The 23,876-nt window shown below is 38.9% G+C and overlaps 2 protein-coding genes across 2 annotated transcripts; one reads left to right on the forward strand and one right to left on the reverse strand.

The window, feature by feature from the left end:
- Window positions 1-1,318: 1,318 nt before the first annotated feature.
- On the reverse strand, window positions 1,319-11,035 carry LOC138635439 (rho-related GTP-binding protein Rho6-like). The gene is made up of 5 exons (XM_069722909.1): window positions 10,756-11,035; window positions 10,048-10,135; window positions 4,831-4,940; window positions 4,573-4,707; window positions 1,319-4,475 (listed from the first exon to the last, which is right to left on the reverse strand). The coding sequence occupies exons 1-5, from the start codon at window positions 10,873-10,875 to the stop codon at window positions 4,230-4,232; spliced, it is 699 nt and encodes a 232-aa protein (XP_069579010.1). The 5' UTR covers window positions 10,876-11,035; the 3' UTR covers window positions 1,319-4,229.
- Window positions 11,036-17,910: 6,875 nt separating this feature from the next.
- On the forward strand, window positions 17,911-23,817 carry prim1 (DNA primase subunit 1). The gene is made up of 13 exons (XM_069689126.1): window positions 17,911-18,105; window positions 18,731-18,888; window positions 18,983-19,089; window positions 19,201-19,274; window positions 19,373-19,509; window positions 20,319-20,377; window positions 20,504-20,613; window positions 20,918-21,009; window positions 21,099-21,231; window positions 21,663-21,732; window positions 21,825-21,931; window positions 22,572-22,670; window positions 22,768-23,817. Exons 1-13 carry the CDS (start codon window positions 17,997-17,999, stop codon window positions 22,785-22,787), a joined length of 1,275 nt encoding a protein of 424 aa, XP_069545227.1. The 5' UTR covers window positions 17,911-17,996; the 3' UTR covers window positions 22,788-23,817.
- Window positions 23,818-23,876: the final 59 nt, after the last annotated feature.

Raw genomic sequence — 23,876 nt, forward strand, 5'->3', positions numbered from 1 at the left:
TTGTTCAAATAAACCTTTTTACCTTTGAACCTCCCGTTGTGTCGTGCATTTGGGTCCTACCTGCCTTCAAGCCATAACAGCTTATTAATTATTTCAAACTGGGAAGACTTGAAACAACATTTAACAAAAAAAACACTTCATCTTAAATTACAAAACATGTGCAATCAAATATTGAAAGCATAATCCCATGTATTCTCCCTCCAAACAACATGAATGATATTTGAAACACATTTCTCTGTGTTTGGGAGACTAATCCTCCCTACGGCTTGGCAGTAAGTTTGATGTATAATTTAGCATTCTAACATTTTTATTCTTGAAGGTTACAGCTCCCATTACATTTTACTTTAGTTAAGATCATTTTTTAAGTTCTAAAAGTGAAAAACCTTTTGTAAATCACTATAAAACTAGCCGTAATCAGGATCATTTGGTGGACTTCATGCACAATTAGTGAAGGATTTACAAAAACTGCTGCAAGTCAGTGAGTTGATGAAAAAGGACAACCGGGTAATCAAACAGCAAATTCATTTTTCCCAAACAAAACAACAGAAAGTGGCATGTTTTCAGAATTAATCATGTATGTAATCTAATGTATGCATGTAGCATTGGACGTGTGAGTGTGTGTAAGGGGGAAGGGTGGATCCCTTAAGGCTGTTTGCATGCTTCACTAGTATATAATATCCACAGGCTTGTTTTGGCACCATACTGCGTAGCTGCCATCATCACGTAATTGTAGGCCACACTGTTAAAAAAGATGTTCGCTTTGATGTCCAGAAATTTTCGTGAATATAATCCTCAATGAATTTAATTTTTAAGCACAGTAGAGCAAAACGTATCTGTATCCCGGCACTGCCTCGTGAGGAGTGTAAAGTGCACCCTTGACTGGAGAAATAAGGATAGGCTATGTTATCATTTATTCTTAAGACAAAATAGACAATGTGCTCCAAAGCTATCCGTCTTCCTTTCTCTCAGGAAACCTTGAATTTGATTAAATCACCCAAATAATATTTTATTCTAGTTTGATACAGCTTCCGTGTGAAAAGGGTAGTCTGGTGTACTCTGACGTGACCGAAGAGATATGAGGGGTACCAGAGAAAAGTGTCCTCCCAAGTTGTTGACATCTGAGATGAAATGTGTGTAATACGTTGTAAGTATGTGTCCATAATGTGTTTTCTTCATTCAAATCGAGGGTGTAAGGACAGGGTGTTCATGTAGTGCAGGTTGTAAAGCTATATAAATAAAACTGAGTTGACTTAACAATACATCCATCAAAGGTTTGACTTTAATCGATTGACCATAGAAATAAACACAGACTTGAAAATTAACTTCAGACATTTTTATTTCAATAAAAGATTTAAAGAAAGAAGCGTATGACAATAACAAATACAGAATTCAGTCAATAATTTAAGCCGTAATAGGCAACTTCACACAAGCATTTTGTTTTGCTTCAGTAACATTCTTCTGGGGGATTTCTAACAAACAGTTTTAAGAGGGAGGATATGTACAGCAAAACAAATCTGTCGAGCAAGAGAAAAAACGAGCAAGAGAGAAATTGTGGCTGTATATTGGGTAAAATATAACCTGTTTAGAAAGGCAGGAAGCTCCAGACAGGACTGAGAGGTGAAATCATGACTGCAGCAGAGCTACAGAGACGCGTTATAGACGTCATGTCGTTTCCAACAACCCACTCGTGGCTGCTACCAGCGTGGGGTCTTTCAGACCCCCGTAGACACGTTGAGCTCGCCAGCCATCACCTCCACTGTGGCCTCTGTCTAATGCTACAAATAAAAGGTGAGGCGGCCTCTTTGAGAGCCATCCCTCCCTCTCTGGGTGAGACAGGAACTGGCCCTGCTCACACTGTTGCCAGGCAACACGTTAAATTCCAGTGTTCTGCACATCGCCGGGCCTTTCGGTGCAGACCTACAAATCATCAAGTCCTCCATTAGCCGAGCTGTCAACAGCCGCCAATGCCAGAAGACTCCAGTGAATACAAGAACAACATCAACAGCAACAAAAACACCAGTGACAGCCACAAGCTAGTATAAACATACAGAAAAAAACAATTTAATTCTATTTTATGAATGGAAAATGTGAAGATTACTTTTCAGGGTAGTTACAAAATAAAATCTAAATATATCTAAAGAATAAAAAATTTAAAAAAGGAAACAAAAATGGTCTTTCTCCCGACAGGACCAGCCTGTTTGTGTGATCCAATTCGGTTTCCCTGCTCTGTATCCTCTCAGGTACATTTAGTTTTCCTGCTGATGTAATTTGAGAAGCTAACATTGAATTTGATCTTAAAGGGGCACTCTGCCCATTTAACACATCAGTCTGTTTACAGGTTTTGGGGTTTACAACAGTTTTGGTTTTGGTTTTTTTTTAAAGAAGAAGCTGGATAAAGCCTTTGTAGCTCCAACAAAAGCAGCACAAAATGCAATAAATGACCTCAGTCGAGGTCATTTTAATGGGCGTCGACGAGTTTGAAAAACATTTGTGTGTGTGGAATTAAAAAGTAGTGAGCTTGCCAGAGATAGATATGGTGCTGGAAAGCTCCCCCAGTGGTCACGTGTGGTATTGCAATCAATAAATAAATTTCCCTATACACAGCTTTGATAAAAGAAAGTCTGATTCATAGTTTGAAAAACTTCCGCAGTGTCTAGAAAAGTTAGTTTTATCCAGGGTGAAGTCAGTGAACCTAATAGGGGGAAAAAAAACATGAATAAATACTTGTTTTCCAATGATTGTGTATGGGGAAGATGCTTTCTGGGCCGGCGTGCTTTACGTGACAAATGCAGGAGTTCTAGTAACAAGGTTTGGCCACTATGACAATATCGCTGCATAGCTTTGCACTGTTCCTGGAGGCTTGAGCATAGCACGCCCCAAATTCTGACAAACATGCTGGCATTTGAGTTGCACTATGGGTAATGTAGGCAGCAAGCTCTGACAAGGAAGAGGATAGTGTGAAGACAAAAAAATATATTTCTGGTCCTGCTGTATCAATTTCAAGCTTTCTCCTTTGAACTGTTTATTGTCAATCTGATGATACTATAGGTGTGCAATGTTAAATCAGTGGAATACTCCTTCAACCAAGCACATGGAGCTTGTAAAAAATGATGAGCGCAAATGAATGGTCTTAAATTAAGGACTACTTCCCTTCAAATATCCATAAGAAACATGATTCAGACAAATATTTTTGATTCATTAACCTCAATCTAGCAAAGATTTTTGGTGTGTGAACAGAAATCTGTTTTATCTATAAAAGCCCAAGGAAGAACGACATGTTTTAAAATGTGTAAAAGCTTGTACCTTTTAAGTGTGTGACACCACAAAAAAAAATCAAGGCTTATGGGGACAAAAGACTGCTGTGGTGATGGATAATGAGAAGGAATCTCACAAAGAAATGTTCAGACAATCTTTACTTGGCACGTATTTTTTTGTTTGTTTGTAACACAACATGTCCACCCTTCACTGCTTTGTAGCTCATGTGAGTGCTGAGTCACATTGCGCTCGTTCAGATGTGCTCTCACTTTGTCCTCCCACTGCCTTTTGCAAATTAACACTACTTGCCAAATCCCTCCCTTCTCTCCAACCTTTCTCCACGGTCAGCTTTAATTTACAAAATAAATATTATAAAAGGGGTCAGATGGAGAATCATTTCTTGAAGGAAAGCCGTTTTAAATTCCCATTTCTGTACATACCGCTTCCTGTCAGTCCGATTTTACATTTCACCTCGTCACTGAGCCTCTACTGTGACCTTAAAGAGACTTTGAGACAAAGAGATGGATGGGAAAGGGCACCGCGATCAGAATTTCAAATGGGTCTCATCAGTTTAATGCAGTGAAACGCAGTGTTTACAACCACTTCCTCTGTGGTAGAGAAGAGAAGGTGACCTTAAGCTGATTCACAACAACCTTCGTGTGGCCGGCTCTAATCATCTTGTACAGGATTATTTAAATGAAAATCAAACAGTTTCTCTCTCTGCAGAAATTGTGTGCTGGTGACAAGTCATGATCACAACTTCAGCGTCAGAGTTGAATATAAAGAGTGTACTGATCTGTGTGGAAGTGGCCAACAGGAGTTTGGGGAGGTTGCTGCAAAGGTAAGAGAGGCTTTGCAGAAATCCACATTGTTGCTCTCTTCCCCTTGCACCCCCTGCACTCCTGCTGAACAGCTACAGTATAGTTCACTTGTCCTTTTCTTTTTCTTTTTTTCCAGCATGGTCTCGGCGGTATTCACATGATGGTGCAGCTCTTGGACTTGTCTTTGCTGAAGGTGGAGGAGAGGAGTTCTGTCTTGCTGGGCAGGTGTAGCAGTCTCTTGGAGAGGCGGCGGACTGGGCTGGGTTTATTGGCAGGCTGGAGTTTGTTCATGCAGGCCAGAGCCGCAGTACGGAAAACACTGTGGATGCTCTTTTCTGATGTGAATGCTGAGCACTCCAGGTAAGCCTCGGCTCCCAGCTGCTTGGCCAAGGACGTACCCTTATGAAATGAAGGAAGAAGTAAGTATGACCTGGAGTAAAATTTTAAATGAAAGGGTGCTTTTGTAGACCAGACACAGAGTAGTCAGGGAACAAACCTGTTCATGGGAGATCGGAGTCTGTTTCTGATTGGACAGCTCCATGCGTGTGCAGACGTCCGTGCGCAGGTCTGTCTTGCAGCCTATTAGAAGGATCCGAGTGCTGGGGCAGAAGTCCTGGATCTCTGCTTTCCACTGCAAAGATAGAAAACAGAGGCGTCACCAGACTTTCATTTATTAGTGAATAAGAGGGAGGGGGGGGGGGGATTTTTGATCAAGGAGAAGGACACCGCTAGAGTAGATTGTAACAATTCATACCTTCTTCAGTGCACCGTCTACTGTGTCAGGTCGGCTGATGTCGAAGCATAAGAGCACTGCATCCGAGTCACTGTAGCAGAGGGGCCTGACGTTGTCGTAGTACGGAGAACCTAGAGAAACAGAGTCGAGACATAAAGGTTTCATTTTGTGAAGTTGTGGTTTAAGGAGTTGGACACTCTCAGTTAAAGAACATCTTTGAAAAGTTTTTCACTTGTCAGCAGGCACAAATAGAAACAAAACTGCTCTTTCTGCGGTCTGCCAGCTGACACCTTTATAATGTTCTATCACAATCATCCTCCGCACATTAACAGAGTACAAACACAAACAGACACATCCACTCCTGCCAAACATATGAGAGCAAATCATTTCACTGAGCCTGGAGCCCTCCCACTGAGAGGACATTTTCCAGAAAAGTAAACTCACTGAGTCAGTCAGTGCAACTTTGTTGTTTTATCATTAGTCAGAAGCAAACTTTATTTACCAAAGTTTTAAATGGGTAAAAAAAAAAAAAAAAATTACCAAAAAGCCTGTGAAGGTTAGTATCATCAAGTTTATAGAATGTGTTTACATCTATGCATATAAAATAATAGCTAATTCAGTGAAACTTAAAGCAAAAGACCACTCTTGTCTCTGTGGAAAAGAACAGCAGATTAGGTGAACAGAAACACTGGAAACAAGGAAGTGCCTCTTTGAAATCGCAATAATTAAGCAATCTCCACAATATTTGTGGGAGTTTGCAATTTTGCAAAATTCCCGCGATTTTTCTGTCAAAAAAAATGTACTACAGTATAAACTAGTCTTTCCAAACAAAACTAACTTTATTAACAAAATAACTCCTCATTTAAAGTCAGCAAGGCTCTGCTCCCTCTCCTCTCGTCAGCAAAACAAACAACGCAATTTTACTACAAAATAAACTTACTTAAAACTCTTCAAATTATATTTACATTTTTTAGAAGATCCACCTTAAAATCAAGCATTTTTGATTGCAACAATCACCAAAAAACTCAGTGGAGTCCCGGAAAGACTGACAAGGGGAAACAGCTAGCCTGGTTCTGTCCAACTAAGAAAAAAGGTCCACAAAAATGTGCTCTTTTACAGTGGGTTATCATTGGACTGCGTCTTGGTCCGGCACAATACTTTCCCGGAGTCTCTGCTGGTGGCATTTTTTTGCATGGATTAAACAAACATTTTAATGTTTCAGCTTTAAAGGTGCTTGTAGGTCATTTTGTGACTGTTTTGGCATTTTTTTGCACCACAGAATCTATATATCACAATTCTCATAAATGTGGAAGGGACTACCCTTCTTTTTGGTGTAAATTAAACTAACCTGATAATGGATTTAACCTGAGACTGACAGGTTAAACGATTCACAAAACATTGAACAGTTCCTTTAAAGATTCATTTGCAACCACATTTATACTACATTTTCATATTCACAGATACATGTACAAAATTTCACAACACTCTGCAGGAATGGACCCTGTAAAATGTAACATAAAGCAGTGCACTGACCTTTAACTTAACTGTTTATGGTTGGGCAAAATGCCTATAAATTAGATGGACGTGCATTTTTCTGTCAAGCTTCTTTTAGCTTGCAGCAATCAAACTAGTTAAAGGCAAGAGTTAAACAAGAAGTAATTAATGTTGCTGCTAACTGAAGGTGTATGTTTGTACCTTTCAGACATTACTGATAGGCTGAAATCATTACTGCACATTTCTGTCACTGCAGCAGATGCCTTTTTGAACCAGTGGTCAATTTTCTTATCCATAACTCTTTTTTTTAATCAGCACACACCATTCATCATCTCACTCACACAGTCCATCCTGATTATTGTCACATGAATACAACACCTCAGCTGTGAGAAAGTGAATAAACGGCACAAAGGAAACATGTTTTGCTTCCATTTCCATAAACAGCACAAGTATATGTGGTGTGGAACTATTTGAACTCTTAGGAAGGACTCCGGTGCTAAAAACAGAGTGACAGGATATCCGCTCTCTATTGTCTTCCCTCTGTCACCTAATCACTCCCCACGCACCGACACTAAGATTTGATTTCCTACTCCTGTCCTCAGGGGCCAAACATGCACAAGAAGCTTTCCTTACAAATATAAGAGGATATAATTACACCAGAAGCAGATCAGGATCCTGCTGGGAATAACTAACAATCATGTTATCCTGATGACTTTTGCTGTCTTCTGAGACAGTAACAAAAAGCTCTTCACAAAGCACTGCTGTTTAAGAAACTGTTCCTTTGTTTTGAGAATGTCGAAATCTTAAGACTTAAAACTGCAAAGTAGGACAACTTATACAACGACTATCTATCAATAACACTTCTTTTTGAGGGAATCAAAGCAGCCGTCACATAACTATGCAGGGTGATGTAAGGCTTGAGAAAGAGGAGGCAGACAGATCTAAAGAGGACACAACTTCGAGCACCTACCACCTCCCACACATTAACAGCCCCCTGCCTGGGCACACAAACACACAAGCCAAACAAAGACACACACACACACACACACGCACGCATGCATACACAACCCTTTTAGCTGAGCAAACACGAGCTGATCTGTTGAAACTGTCCGCTCTCCTGTCAAAGAAAAAAAGCAAACATCTTCATACACGAACAGAAAGATGAAACTATCCTTGTAAAAGTCAGTGAAATGTGCAAAAGCTTGTGGTGCTCATAGAAAAATAGTCGAAACATTAAACATTCTCTCTTTTGTGATGTATGTTAAAATCTTAGGGATTCAGAAAAGGACACCCATTAGTAGAGCTGAAACAATGAGTCATGTATTCAAATAGTCAATTGATAGAAACTCCATTGTTATTTTTAATAATCAACTCCTTGTTTTAAGCAGTTTTACAATCAAAAATGCCAAACATACTTCATTTCCAGCATCTCAGAGTGAGGATTTGCTGCTTTTCTTTATCTTATGTGATTTTACCCTGAATACTTTTTTTTGACTCTATGTTGGACAAAGCAAGGCATCTAAAGATGCCAATTTGGGCTTCAGGTAATTATGATAGAACAAAAATTTAATCTTTTCAAAGTTTTCTTGCAAGAAATTATCTGATTCATCGAGAAAGTTCTTACAAAAATAGTAATCAACAATAACAAAACAAAGTTCAGCTGCAGCCCTAAGTGTTATAAATAATCACAATAAAGAAAGAAAGGAAAAATAAAGAGTGATGGGAACTTTGTTTATGTGTGTGCTGCAAATGTAAATCGTTCTTATGCAATGTCTCCTCTGGAAGGGGTGGCTGTCCAGAAAGTTTTTACTTCGTGGGAGACAAACACACAAACCTACATTCGTTCAGTGCTGTTTTCTGTTGCATAAGACCTTTTTTTAGGCAGCACACACACCATAAGGCAGTGTGGAGGTCAGGCATATCTTTTCTCTCAGTATCCCTCACTTGTGCCTTCTGTTCACTGCGACTGTACGCCCCACACACACACACACACACACACACACACACACACACACACACACACACGCACACACACACATACAGTAGGACACACAGACACACACACTCTTGCCCACACTGTTACAGACTTCCACCCCCTGCATGGACGAGGCATCCCCCTCTCCCCAGTGAAACAACCCCTCTGCAGGCCAACTGGCACGGCTCAACTTCCTCTGAACACAAATCCGCGGCCAATGCTGTTATGAAAGAAATCTATACTGCGCCGAATGCTTTGTTGATGCCATTTACATATTTTTTTCTGTATGTTTAAAGTTAGCAGGCTGCTGCGGTTAACCTCGTTACACGGCCCACAAAACATTTTGATAAAAAACCAAAAAGCTGATTGTTTTCATTATCGATTATTCTGCAAGGTTTTTTTTCTTCATTAATTATTTGTCTCGATTTGTTTGACCTGCAGTCAGAAAACCAAAGATCTTCAGTCTACAATGATATGAAACAGAAAGTCATACAATATGTATATTTAATGGCCTGGAAGCAACATATTCTGGTGTGTGTGTCTGATTTTGGAAGTGTCAAAGAATTCAAAGACCATGACTGTCTTTTGTGACCTTTTATAATTTGGCTTCTTTCAAATCAAGGTTAGAGGTCAAGGAATTTAGGGCCATCTGATAAGCTGAAACTGGGCTTTACCCACTCAGTAAGTCGCCACCCGGCTCTGTCTGCACCAAATTTACAAGTATACAAGTGAACAATTAGCATGTACTCGAACTCTTTCAAATTAAAATCATTATAAAAGGTCAGTTCACACATGCCTTGTTAGGGTAACAAAGAATGTAGCAATTGTAAGGAATGAGGAGTTGATTAATTCATTTGCAGACTGACAGAAAACCAATGTTTTTGATAATGAATTAGTAATTTTTCACTCAAACATTCTTTTAAGATTTTTGCCTTTTTTGCTTCATTAACATTGTAAACTGAGTATTTGGGGGCTTTGGACTGTTGGATGAATAAAACAAGAAATGTGAAGATGTCCGCTTCAATTTTAGGAAATGATAATCTACACCATCTTCAATTTTCTAACATTTAATGCTAAAACATTTAATCAATAATTCAAGGTAATTAGTGTCAGATCAATCTAAAAATTGCTCATAGGTCCAATAATACAGATTCATTCTTGAAATCACAAAGATGTGAGAATTTGCCATTTTGTGTCATTTTATGCATCACGGCCCCACATTAAGAAATTTAGAATACAGTTATGAAATAGCCCTTCAGTATGTCTTTGACTTATCAAAGCTCTTATATTCTCAGTTAGATCCCTTTCTCAATCCAAATCTGGATGATTACATGCAACACTGCAGATTTTGGGCCCCAGATGTCCTGTAAGTAATCCAAGCAGGCCTGTCTCTCTCTGCCTCCACTGAGGCACTGAGCAGATTTCCCACCAGTGAAAAGCTGCTTAACTGCCTCAAAACAGGACTGACAGATAGTGAAGTCTGGGTAAACGTCAACAACACTGTAAGCAAAACAGTGGATGAGAGGTGGCTTCATTTACAATCGTTACCTGACTCCAGGCTGGCTGAGGATAAACAAGTTCCAAATTTCCCCCCCTTTAATGCAGCACTGAAACTGACTACTTTAACTGGTCCTCGGCAGTGAGAGCTTGGAGAGAATTTTAAATTGACACACTGTTAATTTAAAGAAAGAGGAGGTCACAGCTGTGCCCTGCTGTACAATATGCAGTTCCAGTAAACGCAGTAAAATAAATAAGAGCTTAATGTTCACCTGATGTGTCCCACAGGCTGAGCTCAACACGCTGGTCTTCAAGCTCCAGACAGGCTGTGTAATTCTCAAACACAGTGGGGACATAAGTCTGAAAATGAAGAATTAAAGGTCAATCTCAGCAGGCATTGAGAAGGAAAAGTATTAATTATTGATTAGTCCGACATAAATTTCACAAACAGTATCAACACTATGACCTGTGGTAGACGGAATGAGTTTAATAAACAATCCGAAAGTATTAAACATGTCTATATTAAAAAGAAAAAACGAACACATCTTAACGTTTGTGCATTTTTCTAATATAAATATTAGCTTTCTCTTAAATTAATTCATGCTAGTGTGCTCAAATGTATATCACGTGTATTTAACCCCAGTTTGAAAGGTTTAATCTAGACCTGCGCATGTTGTAAAGCTTACATGAAAATGTATCTGATAAATACACTTTACTGCACGTGTCCTACCCAATAATTACATAGATAGTACAATATTAAGAATGCAATATACATTAGAACATACAGATCTCTATGGGCTTAAATTTAAGGTGCCTACAGTTGGCAAATATGGTCATTTTAGGATTTTGTATTCTTCTTCAGAGATAAAATGAACTACGCAAACACAACCTGTACGATTCTAAGGATTTTTCTCGGCTGCAGTTTAAACCACTGATCCTACAATAACTGCATACATGAGAAGTGTGCAGAAACCTCCTACCTCTGGATAGCAGTCCTTCACCAAGACTTGTAACATCGCCGTTTTACCGCATTGGACGTCCCCAACCAGCACCAGTTTACACCTCGCTACAAACGGCTGCGTGAGTCTCCTCTCCTTCATGATGAAGATAAATAAAACGAGGAGACCTTCAAAGGGAAACAGGAGTGGAAATAACGTGGCGGTAAAGTTCGGTAAATCCTCTCGGTTACCGGGTCTGTGCGCGTGTAGACTCTCCTGATCGGTGAGTCAGAGCATGAGGCAGAGGGAGCAGCAGTCAGTGAAGGAGTCACTGCGGAACTTTATATTGTCGCGCCAACCAATGAGCGCTGCGCAGTGCGCGAGCCGCAGCAGGAGGGCCGTGCACGAGAGCCGGGCTTGTTACTAGCAGGGGTGGAGGAAGCATAGAGATACTCTTCTTCAATGAAAGTGTCACACTATAAAAAACACTTAAGCCTGCGATGAAAAAACTAATGTGTAATCAGAAATTTTTTTCATAAAATAAACAAAGAAACTCGTTAAAGAATCCACCACAGAAAAGCGTTAATTTGACTTGTTTTACAGTATATTATAACACCATTAATTAATTTGAATGCTGCAGATGGTGCAGGTGGACTGCAACAAATTATTATAAAAAAGGGATAATTAGGCAGATTATTTGGGTAATTATTTTCTCGATTAATTGATTGATTGGTTTATAAAAAACAAAAACACCGTAGGCCAATCATTTAAGTTATTGAAAAATGAATTAAAATAGTTAAAAGCTAAAAATCCATACATCCTAACTTTTGAAAAGCATGATTGAAAAATTAGTAAAGTAAAGTGGATTACCCACTAATTATAAAGTTGCAGGTTTGATTGCTGGGTTCTCATGTTTACTTGCCAAAGTGTCCTTGGACAAGACACTGAACCGCACGGCAGCTCTCAACACCAGCACAGTAAATGTAATGTTTACTTAAACAACTCCTTTAAGTAAACACAAAGAACCTAATGAGAGAATGAATGCACAAGTTCAAGGGGATTTTTGTAGTCTCATGTGCTCTTTGTGGAAAACATCTTATGTCTCTGACTACAGGCTAAAAATATAATTCTGTTCTCAGCTGCAGCAGAAACAAACACTCACAGACGTATATTTCAAAAACCTTCCAAGAAAATGTGATTAATGTCTGACCAGAAGTTTTCACAAAACAACTCATCTTTTTATCTGTGTCAATAATTGTGTGCTTCTTTACATGTTTTGGGGGTCTGATGTCCTGAAAGCCTCGTCTCTCAGGTCAGAGGTCACTTGGTCAACTAATGAAATGTCCGGAAACAACAAGGTCTCTGAGAAGGTTCAAACCGGGGCACAACACAGAAATCCATTTTATCTGCTGCTCAGTGTGGTGTACACTGTAGGTAAACTGAATGACATCCACGTGAGGACGAATGCAAACTTTTCCACACAAAACATACTAATGACTGTATTTGTACGTGTTCATGTAACACATTGTAAACAGCGCTGTCTGCCGAATCCAAGCAGATGACAGATGGTTTCATCAATCTGAAGTATAACAGATTTCAGGGGTGTCAGCCATGTGGAGGGGAAATGGAGCATGATGAGCTGTGCAGAACACAAATGGAAAAAACTGCTCAACTGTCACAGAGGGCTTCTCATACCATTAATATATAAGTGTGAAAATCCAAACGGACCTGCACCTGCTGCCTGGTACAGAGAGAAACAACGTAAACGTGTCTTGCTTCATTGAAATCTCTGTTCCCTCCCTTCACATGCATGAACAACATATACCAATAGCATGCAAACACTTCACTCCCTCGTGCTCCATTTTTCCCTCTGAGTGTTCTTACTGTATGTGAAACACTTTCCATGCTACAAACAACCTAGGCTACTCCTGTCTATTTGAAATGTCTAGTAAATGAATTTCCCCAAGCCAAACTTTTCTCAAAAAGATATCGTGGACCAGCCATCAATGGAAGTTTTATGTGTGGTTTCAGTTTATATAAAATGTAACTCCCCCCTTTATCACAGTTTAAATTCTGCTTCAAATCCTTTTTATTTATTTAGCCTCAAAACAAACCAAATGTAACTGTGTATGTAAATTCATGAACTGAATAACAGCCCAAGTGATAAATATTGAACTATTCCTTTAAGGATATTCTTACGCTGTATGGACATTTCTGATGATGGCATAGATCTGTTGGGCCACAAAGTGTTATTTGTAAATGTGCCGAGCGTCACTTCAGACTGTTTTTGGAGGTTTTTTTCATTGGCCTATGTGTCACCAGTGTTTTCCTGATGAGAGGTGACAGTGCTCGGAGATGGTGGCACACTTTGGTCATCCGAAGATGCAGTGACTTTTATATGATCCCAAAACTGTGACTCCTCATGTACAGCTAACACGATGACCTACAGAGCTGGCCATCGTGCTCCGTGGGCACCTGACGGCTGTCTGACCTACATTTATCATACACTCGGTGGAAAGTTACATTTTCACCCCGTATTTCACATTACCTAACTCGCCCCACTGACATTTAACGTTAAGTGAGTCTGTTTGCAAGCAGTAGGTGTCTGTTAGTGGTATGTGTCTACATGAATCATGACCCACTGACTTGAAAGCTTAAATATAACGACTCAGAGATGGCCAGCAGTGCTTTAAATCAGTAGCTCATGTGCATTATGTGTATTTATTTGCACCTCCGTTGTTAAGATATAGTGGGAACGCTGGTAGAAAGAGACAGTCAGAGAGCTTTAATCCCAAATTTAAATAAAATAACTTCTAAGAACGAACCCACAAAATAAAAATCCATCACATCCAACATGCCTTGCAGCTAACTAATTTGCATGATTCAAGTAAGATGCGGTTGAGAGCTCTTGCATTATGTAAATCAGGGTATGATTAAAGAATATTACCATAAAGACATTTGCAATCATGAAGTGGAAATGTATTGGCAATGCTTGTCTATTAATTGCTCTTGAATGGAGCACAGTTCACTGATGCTGCAAAGGAAGAGATGGTTCATTACCATCTATCTATAGAGCGCAGGTGTTTCAGATACTGTACCATGTTATTCTAACACTCCTCTCTCCTCACTCTCAGCATCCATGTGTTTCACAGTGACGGCAATATGGACGAATTAAATGGAGTGCATATAGAGGTGTTTTAGTTGTGCACAAAAAAATAACAAGATTATTTTTCCTTAAAAGCTTCCTGCCTACACATTAGAGTGAGGGATGATTACTTTGATCAAATGCATCCAACAGCAGTGTTACAGTGGTTAAAAAAAAAAAAAGATTTGAATGCAACATGTCTTTTCTATTTCTGAAATAAAGACAAAGTGACAGACACGTACAGAGAGGAAAGTCGGGAGATGAGAAAGAATGAGCAGAATTACAGATCTAGTCATATTTAACGTACAACAGAGCAAAGGGAGAGTGTTATTTCATATTAGAAGTACAATAACTGACAAGGGCTCTTATCCCTGCACAGCTCTCAACCTTCAATGTGAACACTGCCACTTCAGTCGGATGGAGTGTGAGACTCGCTGCCTGAAAACACAACAGTGAAGCCACAACAAAGCTATCAGTGTTGCCACTATACACTGCCTGAGCCACCCGGACTAGTGGGGGGGACAAAAGGGCCACCATCCTTACCCCTTTTTGTCTTAAAAGCTAAAGTGCCCTTTTCAAATGTCATAATAAAGGTTGTCCTCTCACAGTACACACACCTACAACCGTAACTGAAGAGAAAATATCATTATCAACAAAATTATTATCTTTGCACTATTGTTTAGTTAGTTTAATTTAATATTATTCTATTTTATTGTATATATTGTGCATTTTCATATTTAATATTTAATATTTTTTACTCTGTTATTTTTATTTCTTTACCTGTGTCTATAATGCTGCTGTTGCAAAAAAATTCCCTTGAGGGATTAATAAAGTAACTATCTATCTATCTATCTATCTATCTATCTATCTATCTATCTATCTATCTATCTATCTATCTATCTATCTATCTATCTATCTATCTATCTATCTATCTATCTATCTATCTATCAAATGACTATAAAGAGAGTCAAAATGACAAAAGTCATGTAAAATCACAAATAGACACAACTTCACCACAGAACTGCAAGATGACCACAATAAGATGCAAAATACACACAAACATACAATATGAAAGCAAAGACATGTAAAATGGTCAAAGAGTGAAAGAAAACGACTACAAATTGACCAAAAACCCACAGACATGCAAATGTTCAAATCTGCCAAAAATAAACAACATGACTTCAACAAAATGACAAAACAACTTAAACAAGGACAGCAAGTCTAGTGCCTTCATGGGAGGGGTGGGCGGCCATTTGCATGTCTGTGCCCAGGGACCTGTTGGCTCATAAGCCAGCCATGTCAAGGAAGTGTCTTGTTTTACTTGCTGAATATTTCCTGATCTTCCTGTAGCCTCAAGAAAAGAAAAAGGATGAGTTTACGTACAATGGATCTGCCATAATGAACACTACCATCCAAAACCCTGGAATGTGGCCCACTGTGGTAACCTTTAATTTATCTTCATAAAACTGCACTGCCCTCTAAAGGTGGAGAACACAAAGTACAGTCAAAAAAAAAAAAGAACAGGTTGCAGTAAACTACTTTTTTGTTGGCGGCGCTTTCGGACCAAACCGTTCTAGGGACTTTCTTGAGAGGAGCTTGAGAGGAGCTGAGAGAGAGAGGAAAACTGTTTTCACAGCAGCGCAAGAACATTGCTAGACAAGATGTTGGTCACTACACCCTCGGTGATGCAGCTTACCCACTGACATGCTGGTTTATGAAGCTTTTCTGGACAACGGCCACCTTACACCACAGCACGGCTGCTACAATTACAAAACAAGCAAAGCGAGGGTTGTGGTTGAAAATACATTTGGTAGACTGAAAGGAAGATGGAGATGTCAAGCGCAATGCTTGCAGTCTGGAGAGAGTCAAGTCCATGGTGTTTACCTGCTGTGTCCTGCATAATCTCTGTGTGAGTCACGGTGAGGAGTACAGAGAGGAGTGGGTGCACATATCCTTCTTCCCCAGCCAGATGTTGCACCGCTGCCACCCGGTGCAGAGACTGAAGGAGCTCTGATGTATCACCTCAACAACAGACACAACTTTTAGACACTGTGTGTTGCTTTGGTGTGATATGAAATCTTTTTTTCTATTTTGTACCACAACACATTTCTTAAAAAAAGATTTCGTATATTAATAAAAAACATAGTGGTAAACAAATTTCAAAAAGTCATACTTTAGCACGTCGTCTGAAAAGTGACTCAAAAATGACTTATAGGTCACCTTTTCCTTATAGTATGACACTTTTATCAATCTGGAAGATGTTTTTTTTTTGCAATATCAGCCCCCCCTATGACTTTATTTGATCATATTTTGGACAACACTTTTTTTTATCGCATTTTGGAGTATGACCTTTTTCTTTTTCTGAACTGGCATGTCCTCAAGTTACTTCTCACTGTGAGGAGGCATCTATAAAGTATATAGTGCACAATGGGGAAAAAAAAGAAGTCACTTTTGGACTTTTTTTGTTTGTTAGTTTTGTATTGTTGTTGACCTTTGGTTTGATATGACTGCACATACAAACCCGAACGTGTGTGGCTTACCCTTAGAGGGACTTGCCTTAGGAGGTCTCGCCCTCTGTGAACCACGTGGCTTACCCTTAGAGGGATTCGCTCTCCGTGAACCGTGTGGCTTATTAAGGGGACTCGCCCTCAGTAAACCGTGAATTTTGTGCGTTACCTCGGCGGGTAAACCGTGAACCTTGTGTGTTTTACCTCGGCGGGTAAACCGTGAACCTTGTGTGTTTCACCTCGGCGGGTAAACCGTGAACCTTGTGTGTTTCACCTCGGCGGGTAAACTGTGAACCTTGTGTGTTTCACCTCGGCGGGTAAACTGTGAACCTTGTGTGTTTTACCTCGGCGGGTAAACCGTGAACCTTGTTTTTATTTTTGTGTGTGCTTTACCTCGGCGGGGCTCGAACCCGTATCTTCGTGAGGTCGTTTCCAGCTTGGTGTTGGTGTTGTAGACCCCTGGACTATCTTCGGCAGTGGAGGATGAGTCACGGCAAGAGAAAGTGAACGGAGTTCACTCAGAGCTCAACCGACAGTCTGGTTAACTCAACAGGTTAAAGATTCTACTTCACCAAGGTTGCTATTAATGGTTCAGATTCCTCCTTGACCTGTTGATGGTGATTCAACTTTTAGTGAAGTTGAAACGTTTGGAGAAATTGAAAAAGTTTTGCATACACTACACATTACAGGAAGATATTTAATATCACTGCAAACCCCCTTGAAAACACATATCCAAAGAATGTCTGCAGCAATTTTGGCTGCATTTGAATGAATATTTATGAACAGTGGAGTTATAGGTTGCAGTTAAAAGTTTGGTGGTGCAGTGGTTATCACCCCTGCCTCTCAGTTAGAAGGATGGGGGTTCAATGTCACTTTTGTTATGACTTTAAAAAATTAAAAAAAAAACATACTATAGTCATTAAGATGTTAAAACTGAACAAAAAAAGGCAAAAAAAAATTTTTTTTTAAGAAGAATGAGGAATGAGATAAAGAAAAAAAATAAAACTGCAAGCGGGAATATGCAGCGTGTGAGGGCCCGCATATCACTGCTTGAAGTTTAAATTTTTTTTTATACAAAAAAACAAATATATATGAACCAAATTTGTTTTGGTTTATATTAATCATTCTTTTTGTATCTATTCATTTTTATTTGTTGTGTTTATTTCGTTGTTTTTTTGTTGTTGTTGTTTTTTTTAATAATAAAAACCGGCATCATAGTCAAACGACTACATATCCCATGATCGGTTCCCTCGATGACGCCACTTCCGTCTTTTCCCACGTTGTTGTAGGACGAAGATTAAAAGGAGTAGTAGAGCTTCAAGAAAGACAGCCGACGTCTCATAATCCTATATTACTGATATCTAGAGCGCATTCAAGTTCAGCTCACTCGTGATAACTTCGCTTTTAAATTCTTTTATGGTCGGTCGGTCTCTTTTTTTTTTTTGACGTAAACATTTCCTGGTTACGACGACGTCATAGCCCTTACCTCCTGTCATTGGTTCTATCCTTTCCTCGAGCGTTTTCGCGCGCTATCCCCCCCACACTTGATCTGTCTGTCCGTAAATGAAGCAAACTAGTATCTCGGTGATATTTTAACATAACATCGGTACCGGAGCTTTAAGTTTATTACAATGCTGTCGTCAGACTACGACGCTGCTTCTCTGCCAGATTTACTACCGCTGTACTACCGACGGCTGTTCCCTTTCTCTCAGTATTACCGCTGGCTGAACTACGGAGGAGGTGAGTGTGCTGAATCAACTGAAGCTAAGAGAAGTTAATGTGAGCAAGCTTCACGGAGCTGTTAACCAGTGTTGTGTGATCCAGCTGCGGCTGCACGAGTTGACACAGCTGCTTCCCTGTTGATACCCAGAGATGGAGAGTAACGAAGTACATTTACTCAAGTACTGAAGTACAGTTATGTTCACTTGAGTGTTTTCATTTTGTTGTTACTTTACAGATTAAACAAGCACATGGTTATCTATAAATTACAATGGACTGTTAAGGATTTAACCAGAGTCACAACAGCATAATCAAGTTACGCCTGTTCTTTTAAAGAGAAATTCCCTCTAAACTTTTTTAGACATTTGGTACACTGGACAAGAAGTGTGGGAAGAAATCTACAAGTATATTTTCATGGAGATAAATAAATAAAGTTATTTATTCTTGTTAAGCTAATGGTACAAGTGTATTCTTCAGTTGAAGCCAGCTTTAATATCTGTGTGATGTTTACATGAGAAGCATTAAATAGAGACTGAAAGAGGCCGAAAACAGCAGCTACAAAAAGGCATTAAAAAAAAGATTGGGAATAGTTTTTCCACCGCTGTTGACACATACAGTCTGTTTTTATCCCCTTTGATCCCCTCAGTGCACAAGAACTACTTCCAGAACCGAGAGTTCTCCTTCACACTCAAAGACGACATCTATGTCCGCTACCAGTCGTTCAGCACGCAGAATGAGCTGGAGAAGGAAATGCAGAGGATGAACCCTTACAAGATTGACATCGGAGCGATATACAGTCACAGGGTGAGACGCCACGCTCCCACCACATACCTACATACAACCTTTGTGCATCACTGCAGACATATGGGGAAAGAACATCTCTGTTTGTTGCCAACAGCCGAATCAGCACAACACTGTCAAGTCAGGGACCTTCCAGGCTCTGGAGAAGGAGCTGGTGTTTGATATTGATATGACGGATTATGACGACGTCCGAAGCTGCTGCAGGTAAATGAATTATATGGTTCATTTATGTTCTAATGCAGATAACATTATACCAAGTCAGAATATCCTTACAGTCACATCACTGAGATAACGTTTAAAAACTTAAATTTTCAGTGCCGCTGATATTTGCCCCAAGTGCTGGACGCTGATGACCATCGCTATCCGTATCCTGGATCGAGCTCTTCGAGGTTTGATTGTCTCTGATTTTGTGTCTGTTGTCTGCTCGTGGTGATTTTCTGGCAGAAATATTAGCATCACACCAGTTTATGTTTCATGTCATTTCCAGAGGACTTTGGTTTCCAGCACCTGCTGTGGGTTTATTCTGGCAGAAGAGGAGTACATTGTTGGGTGTGTGATGAAGCTGCCAGGAAGCTCTCTGTAGCGGGGCGCTCTGCAGTGGCGGAGTATCTCAGCCTGGTCAAGGTAACAGTATTTTAGCTTTAAATAGATTAAAAAAAATATTCTATTAAAAGCACAATCCGGCACACTTACGAGCCCAAAGCTGCCACAGGCAGGTTCACTAATTTAAGGATTTATACCACTCCAGAATCCTTTGCATTTGCTTTTTAACTGCAACTTTATTATTATTATTATTATTATTATTATTATTATTTGTTGCATTAAACATCCACAATTTATCACAACCGCAGTGTTTGAGAAGTAATAATGCAGAGACAATCAACATCACTTTAGTTTAGAGTTGGACATTATCACATTAACAATTATCCCACATAACTTTCATTTAATCAAGTGATCACAAGAGACTTTTGGGAAGACAAAATGCTGAACATAATTTAAAGTACCAGCAAATATTTTAAAGTATAGTCACCAGGAAAGCAAAAAAAAAAAACTCAGCACACAGTAACTTCTATCTAAGGCCTGCTAACGTTTAAAAGAAAACAAACCAAAAAAAAGCTAAAGGAAATACATGAGATAGAACATACAATAAATAAAACCCATAAAACGAAATAAACTAGCACGTAGTACAAGTAAAGGCTTACTCATAAAAGTATGTGTTGAGCTTTCAGTTAAAAGACGACAATGCCTCAGTTTGCCTTCTATCATTGGGCAAAGTGCTCCACAGGTTCAGGACTTTGGTTTTTATTGTTTGTACTATTAAAATTTTGTTATTTATTGTTTCACAAGTAACATGGTGCAGTAATATATCTTCCTTTAATGAATTATATTTAGAAAACAAGAGTTGTGATTTTCTAGTTCCTGCTGTTTTACAGGGTGGTGATGAGACAGTGAAGAAAGTAGTTCTGACCGACCCAATTCACCCTTTTATCAGGTATCTGCGTTGTATGTGTTATTCTGGTGTTTGTCTCTAAATTGCACTGACTGTTGTTGAGATATCTGGCTCTGTTTGGTTCTGTGCTTTCAGCCATTTAAGAGTCTGTACTTGTCATCTCAACAGCAAGTCTCTGGCCGTGGTGGAGCGATACTTTACCCAATACGCACTTGAGGAGCAGGACATACTGGGCCGCAAGGAGTCAGTAGACAAAGTGCTGGCTCTGATGCCTGAAGATATCCTTTTTACAAACTGAATTTTCTTTCTCACAGATGTAATTAAGTGCAAGTTGTTGTTTTTTTGTGTGTTGTTTTTTTTTTTTTTTAAATGGACCAACATAGGCAAGTGATTAGAGTGCATGTGGCATGCACTCTAATCTTGCCTATGTCAGTTGCAAATGCTGTCAACAGTGATCCCCAGACCTTTACTGAATGTCATTCCTCTACTGTACTTCCACACATTTACTGTCTGCTCATTTCTAGTAAAGGCAAAATGGCAGAAATATTAGTGCAAATGACTTGTCCTTAATTCCTACGTTACATGTAAAAAAAGAACTACAGGTGCATTTCCAAAATGAGAAGAAACCTTACGACCGTTGGGAACTGGTCATGGACAAAGCCGCTAAGAAACAGGTTGGTAATTCTTCTCACTTTACATCATGACAATTGGTTTCTGCACATCACAACAAGAGGCCTAATGGTTACAATCTCTGTTCCTCCAGAGCACTGCGAAAAAGGGCCAATACTTCGAGAAAGAAATCATGCTGCAGTATTGTTACCCACGGCTCGATGTGAACGTCAGTAAAGGTGTGAACCATCTGCTGAAGAGCCCTTTCAGTGTCCATCCCAAAACAGGTGAGCGTGCAAAGAAGGAAGGAAACATCTGGAGGGTGTCTTTGCTTTGTGAAATTATTTTTCTTTAGTCTTTACAGTTAAGAGCCATAATGATGGCAAACAAGGGGAAGAACGCAGACATTTAGGAAGCACAAGACATGACAGAAATGAAAACAGGTGTAGTGATACACAGAAAGTTGGGTCTACAGAAATCACAGAAGAGCTCAAAAAGACACTGAGCATCTCCCGAATGACATGATGAAAGTACAGAGAAGTTTTAAGAGCTGAAATGTGTTGGTGACGACATGTAAAAGACTTTTTATTGTACGTCAAGATTTGGATTTTTGTCCTCTTGTTTACAGGTGACCCCAATGTGGATCTAATGAGATTTTAGTGTGAGTGCACAGTAAACACACCAGTGACAGTCTCCCTGTTCTTCTCTCTCTGTTCAGGGCGGATTTCTGTTCCCATGGACCTCAAAGAATTAGACACGTTTGATCCTTTCGCTGTGCCCACGATCAGGTAATAATTTAATATCCTGTGCCCATTGGGTGTGTCCATTGTGCACGGTGTGTGATCCTCATCAAAGCTGATGTTGTCATTTTTTTTGTTAGTCTGATCTGTGAGGAGTTGGATCGGCCCAGGGCCGGAGAAGAAGGAGAGACGTCAGAGGACTCAAAGGAAAACCCGAAGGATGCAATAGAAAGGCGGAAGCTTAGAGGTGATGAAAGTTGGGGGGAGTGGTGGGGCAACAACAAAAATCGTAAAAGAATTACATTCAATTATTTAAGGAGAAAAGCTAAATGAATCTGTGCTGAGTGTGATAATAAATACAGATTTCTCCTAATTACAGCATAGTGTAAGAGTAATCTCTTTGGGAGTAATTTTTAGGTGACCACATCATTATTCACCTCTGTGCTCTGAGCTGCAATAGCAGATATCTCCCATAGCACTTCACACATGACATTAATCTGTTGAATTTAGAATCAATAAATATGTATGAAATACTGTCAAATTTGAAAAAAGTAGAACCGTACTTGAGAAATTTGAGTGCTCATCGAGATAAATTGGTGAAAACAAAGTATGGGCAGTTTAGTCCCACTTTGACAGATGCAGACAATAAGGATGCAAAATCAAGGCCAGCTTTTTTTCTTTTTTTTTTAAGTCAAAGAAAATTATATATATATATATATATATATATATACTAGTATATATTCTTGATTTTGTTACGAATAAAAGTGAACTTTTATTTTAATTTGAGACCAAATTTTAACATTCAGCCATTTGATAAATATGTAAATATTTATTGAATATGTCACCAGTGCACTTAGGAATGTCTCACCGATTATTTTTCTCCACAGATTACAAAAAAACCAGCCTGGCGAAGTATGTGAAATGCTTTGATCAGTTTCTGGACAGAATGTCTCGTTCATGTAAAGGAGAACTTCTCAGAAAGAGTGGTAAGTTTTAGTTTTGAAAACTTAAAATTAAGACCGGTCAAATTTTTTAACATTTTATACTTAAATGACTTTGCTTTGTACCCTTTTGTCCCTTTAGATGTTCAGAAAGAATTCTGAGGAATCGGAAAAGTGATTCGTGGGAGGCACTGCTGGCTGCCGATGCAAGCTCGGGCTTCATTTTGTGTTGATATGGTGCCTCTTATTGATAAACAGTAATTATGTTCATAAATTTAACTGATCAATAAATCTCCTCTTTCTTACTGTAAGATTTCATAGTAAAATGTCAGTTTCATATTGTTTTCTATCTGTGCCTATATTTTGCTGTTGCACAGGCATTTGTAAAAATAAATTTGGTATTTCTGCTATTGTAAATCTTGTATCTCATCGACTCTTTAATTTCAGATTTGATTTTTCCACTTAAGTCAAGTTATCTGGAAGACCAAGCAGTTTAATGTGGGAGCAGTGGGTTAAAATTTCAAACAAACCCATCAACACAATATGGGCTATTTTGAAAACAGTAAAGGTCTTATTTAACCAAAACTTTGACAATTAACCATTTTTCAACAGATAATGTAGGTTATGGACTCTATTCATTGTACCAGCTCCCCTACTTGTGGCATTTGTTTCAATAGCTACCTCTGTAATCTTTTGCATGAGTGCTCTCAATATGAATATCTGCTTGAACTTCTGTCTTTTATCACAATACTTGCAGTATTACCATCTCTTGCAGTTGAAGAATATAACAAATTACATTATAAACTTTACAACAGTAACAGATATGTGGTACTCTTATCCCATTACATTTAATTGATTAATAAAGTTGCTATTTACTTTGTAATAATATTTTACATACAAAGCAAAAATTGGTTGTCAAAATATCACAAATTGCTACGATAAACTCCATAAACTAGTTCACATAGTAGAAGTAAAAGATTAGGCTACTTAGCTTTTAGCAGGAGTATTTTAACATGTGTTACTTTTTTCATTATTATGTAGGATATAGCTATTGTGTTATTTTTGTGGTGTAACAAATTTCATTGTAGATTTTTTTTTTTAATTATTATTATTATTATTACTAAATTCTGAGGTGTCAGGACGTCAAAATGTATATTTCAAATTTCAAGAATAAAAAGTGGCTATTGTAACATCCACGCTGTTTATCCTCACAAACTACCCGTTTCACGGCATAATTATTGTAATGGTAAC

This window comes from Brachyistius frenatus, unplaced genomic scaffold, assembly GCF_029030835.1.
Source record: "Brachyistius frenatus isolate BFR_SWC_R1_liver_20210118 unplaced genomic scaffold, ASM2903083v1 Contig_6, whole genome shotgun sequence".
In the NCBI taxonomy this organism is placed as follows: domain Eukaryota; kingdom Metazoa; phylum Chordata; class Actinopteri; family Embiotocidae; genus Brachyistius; species Brachyistius frenatus.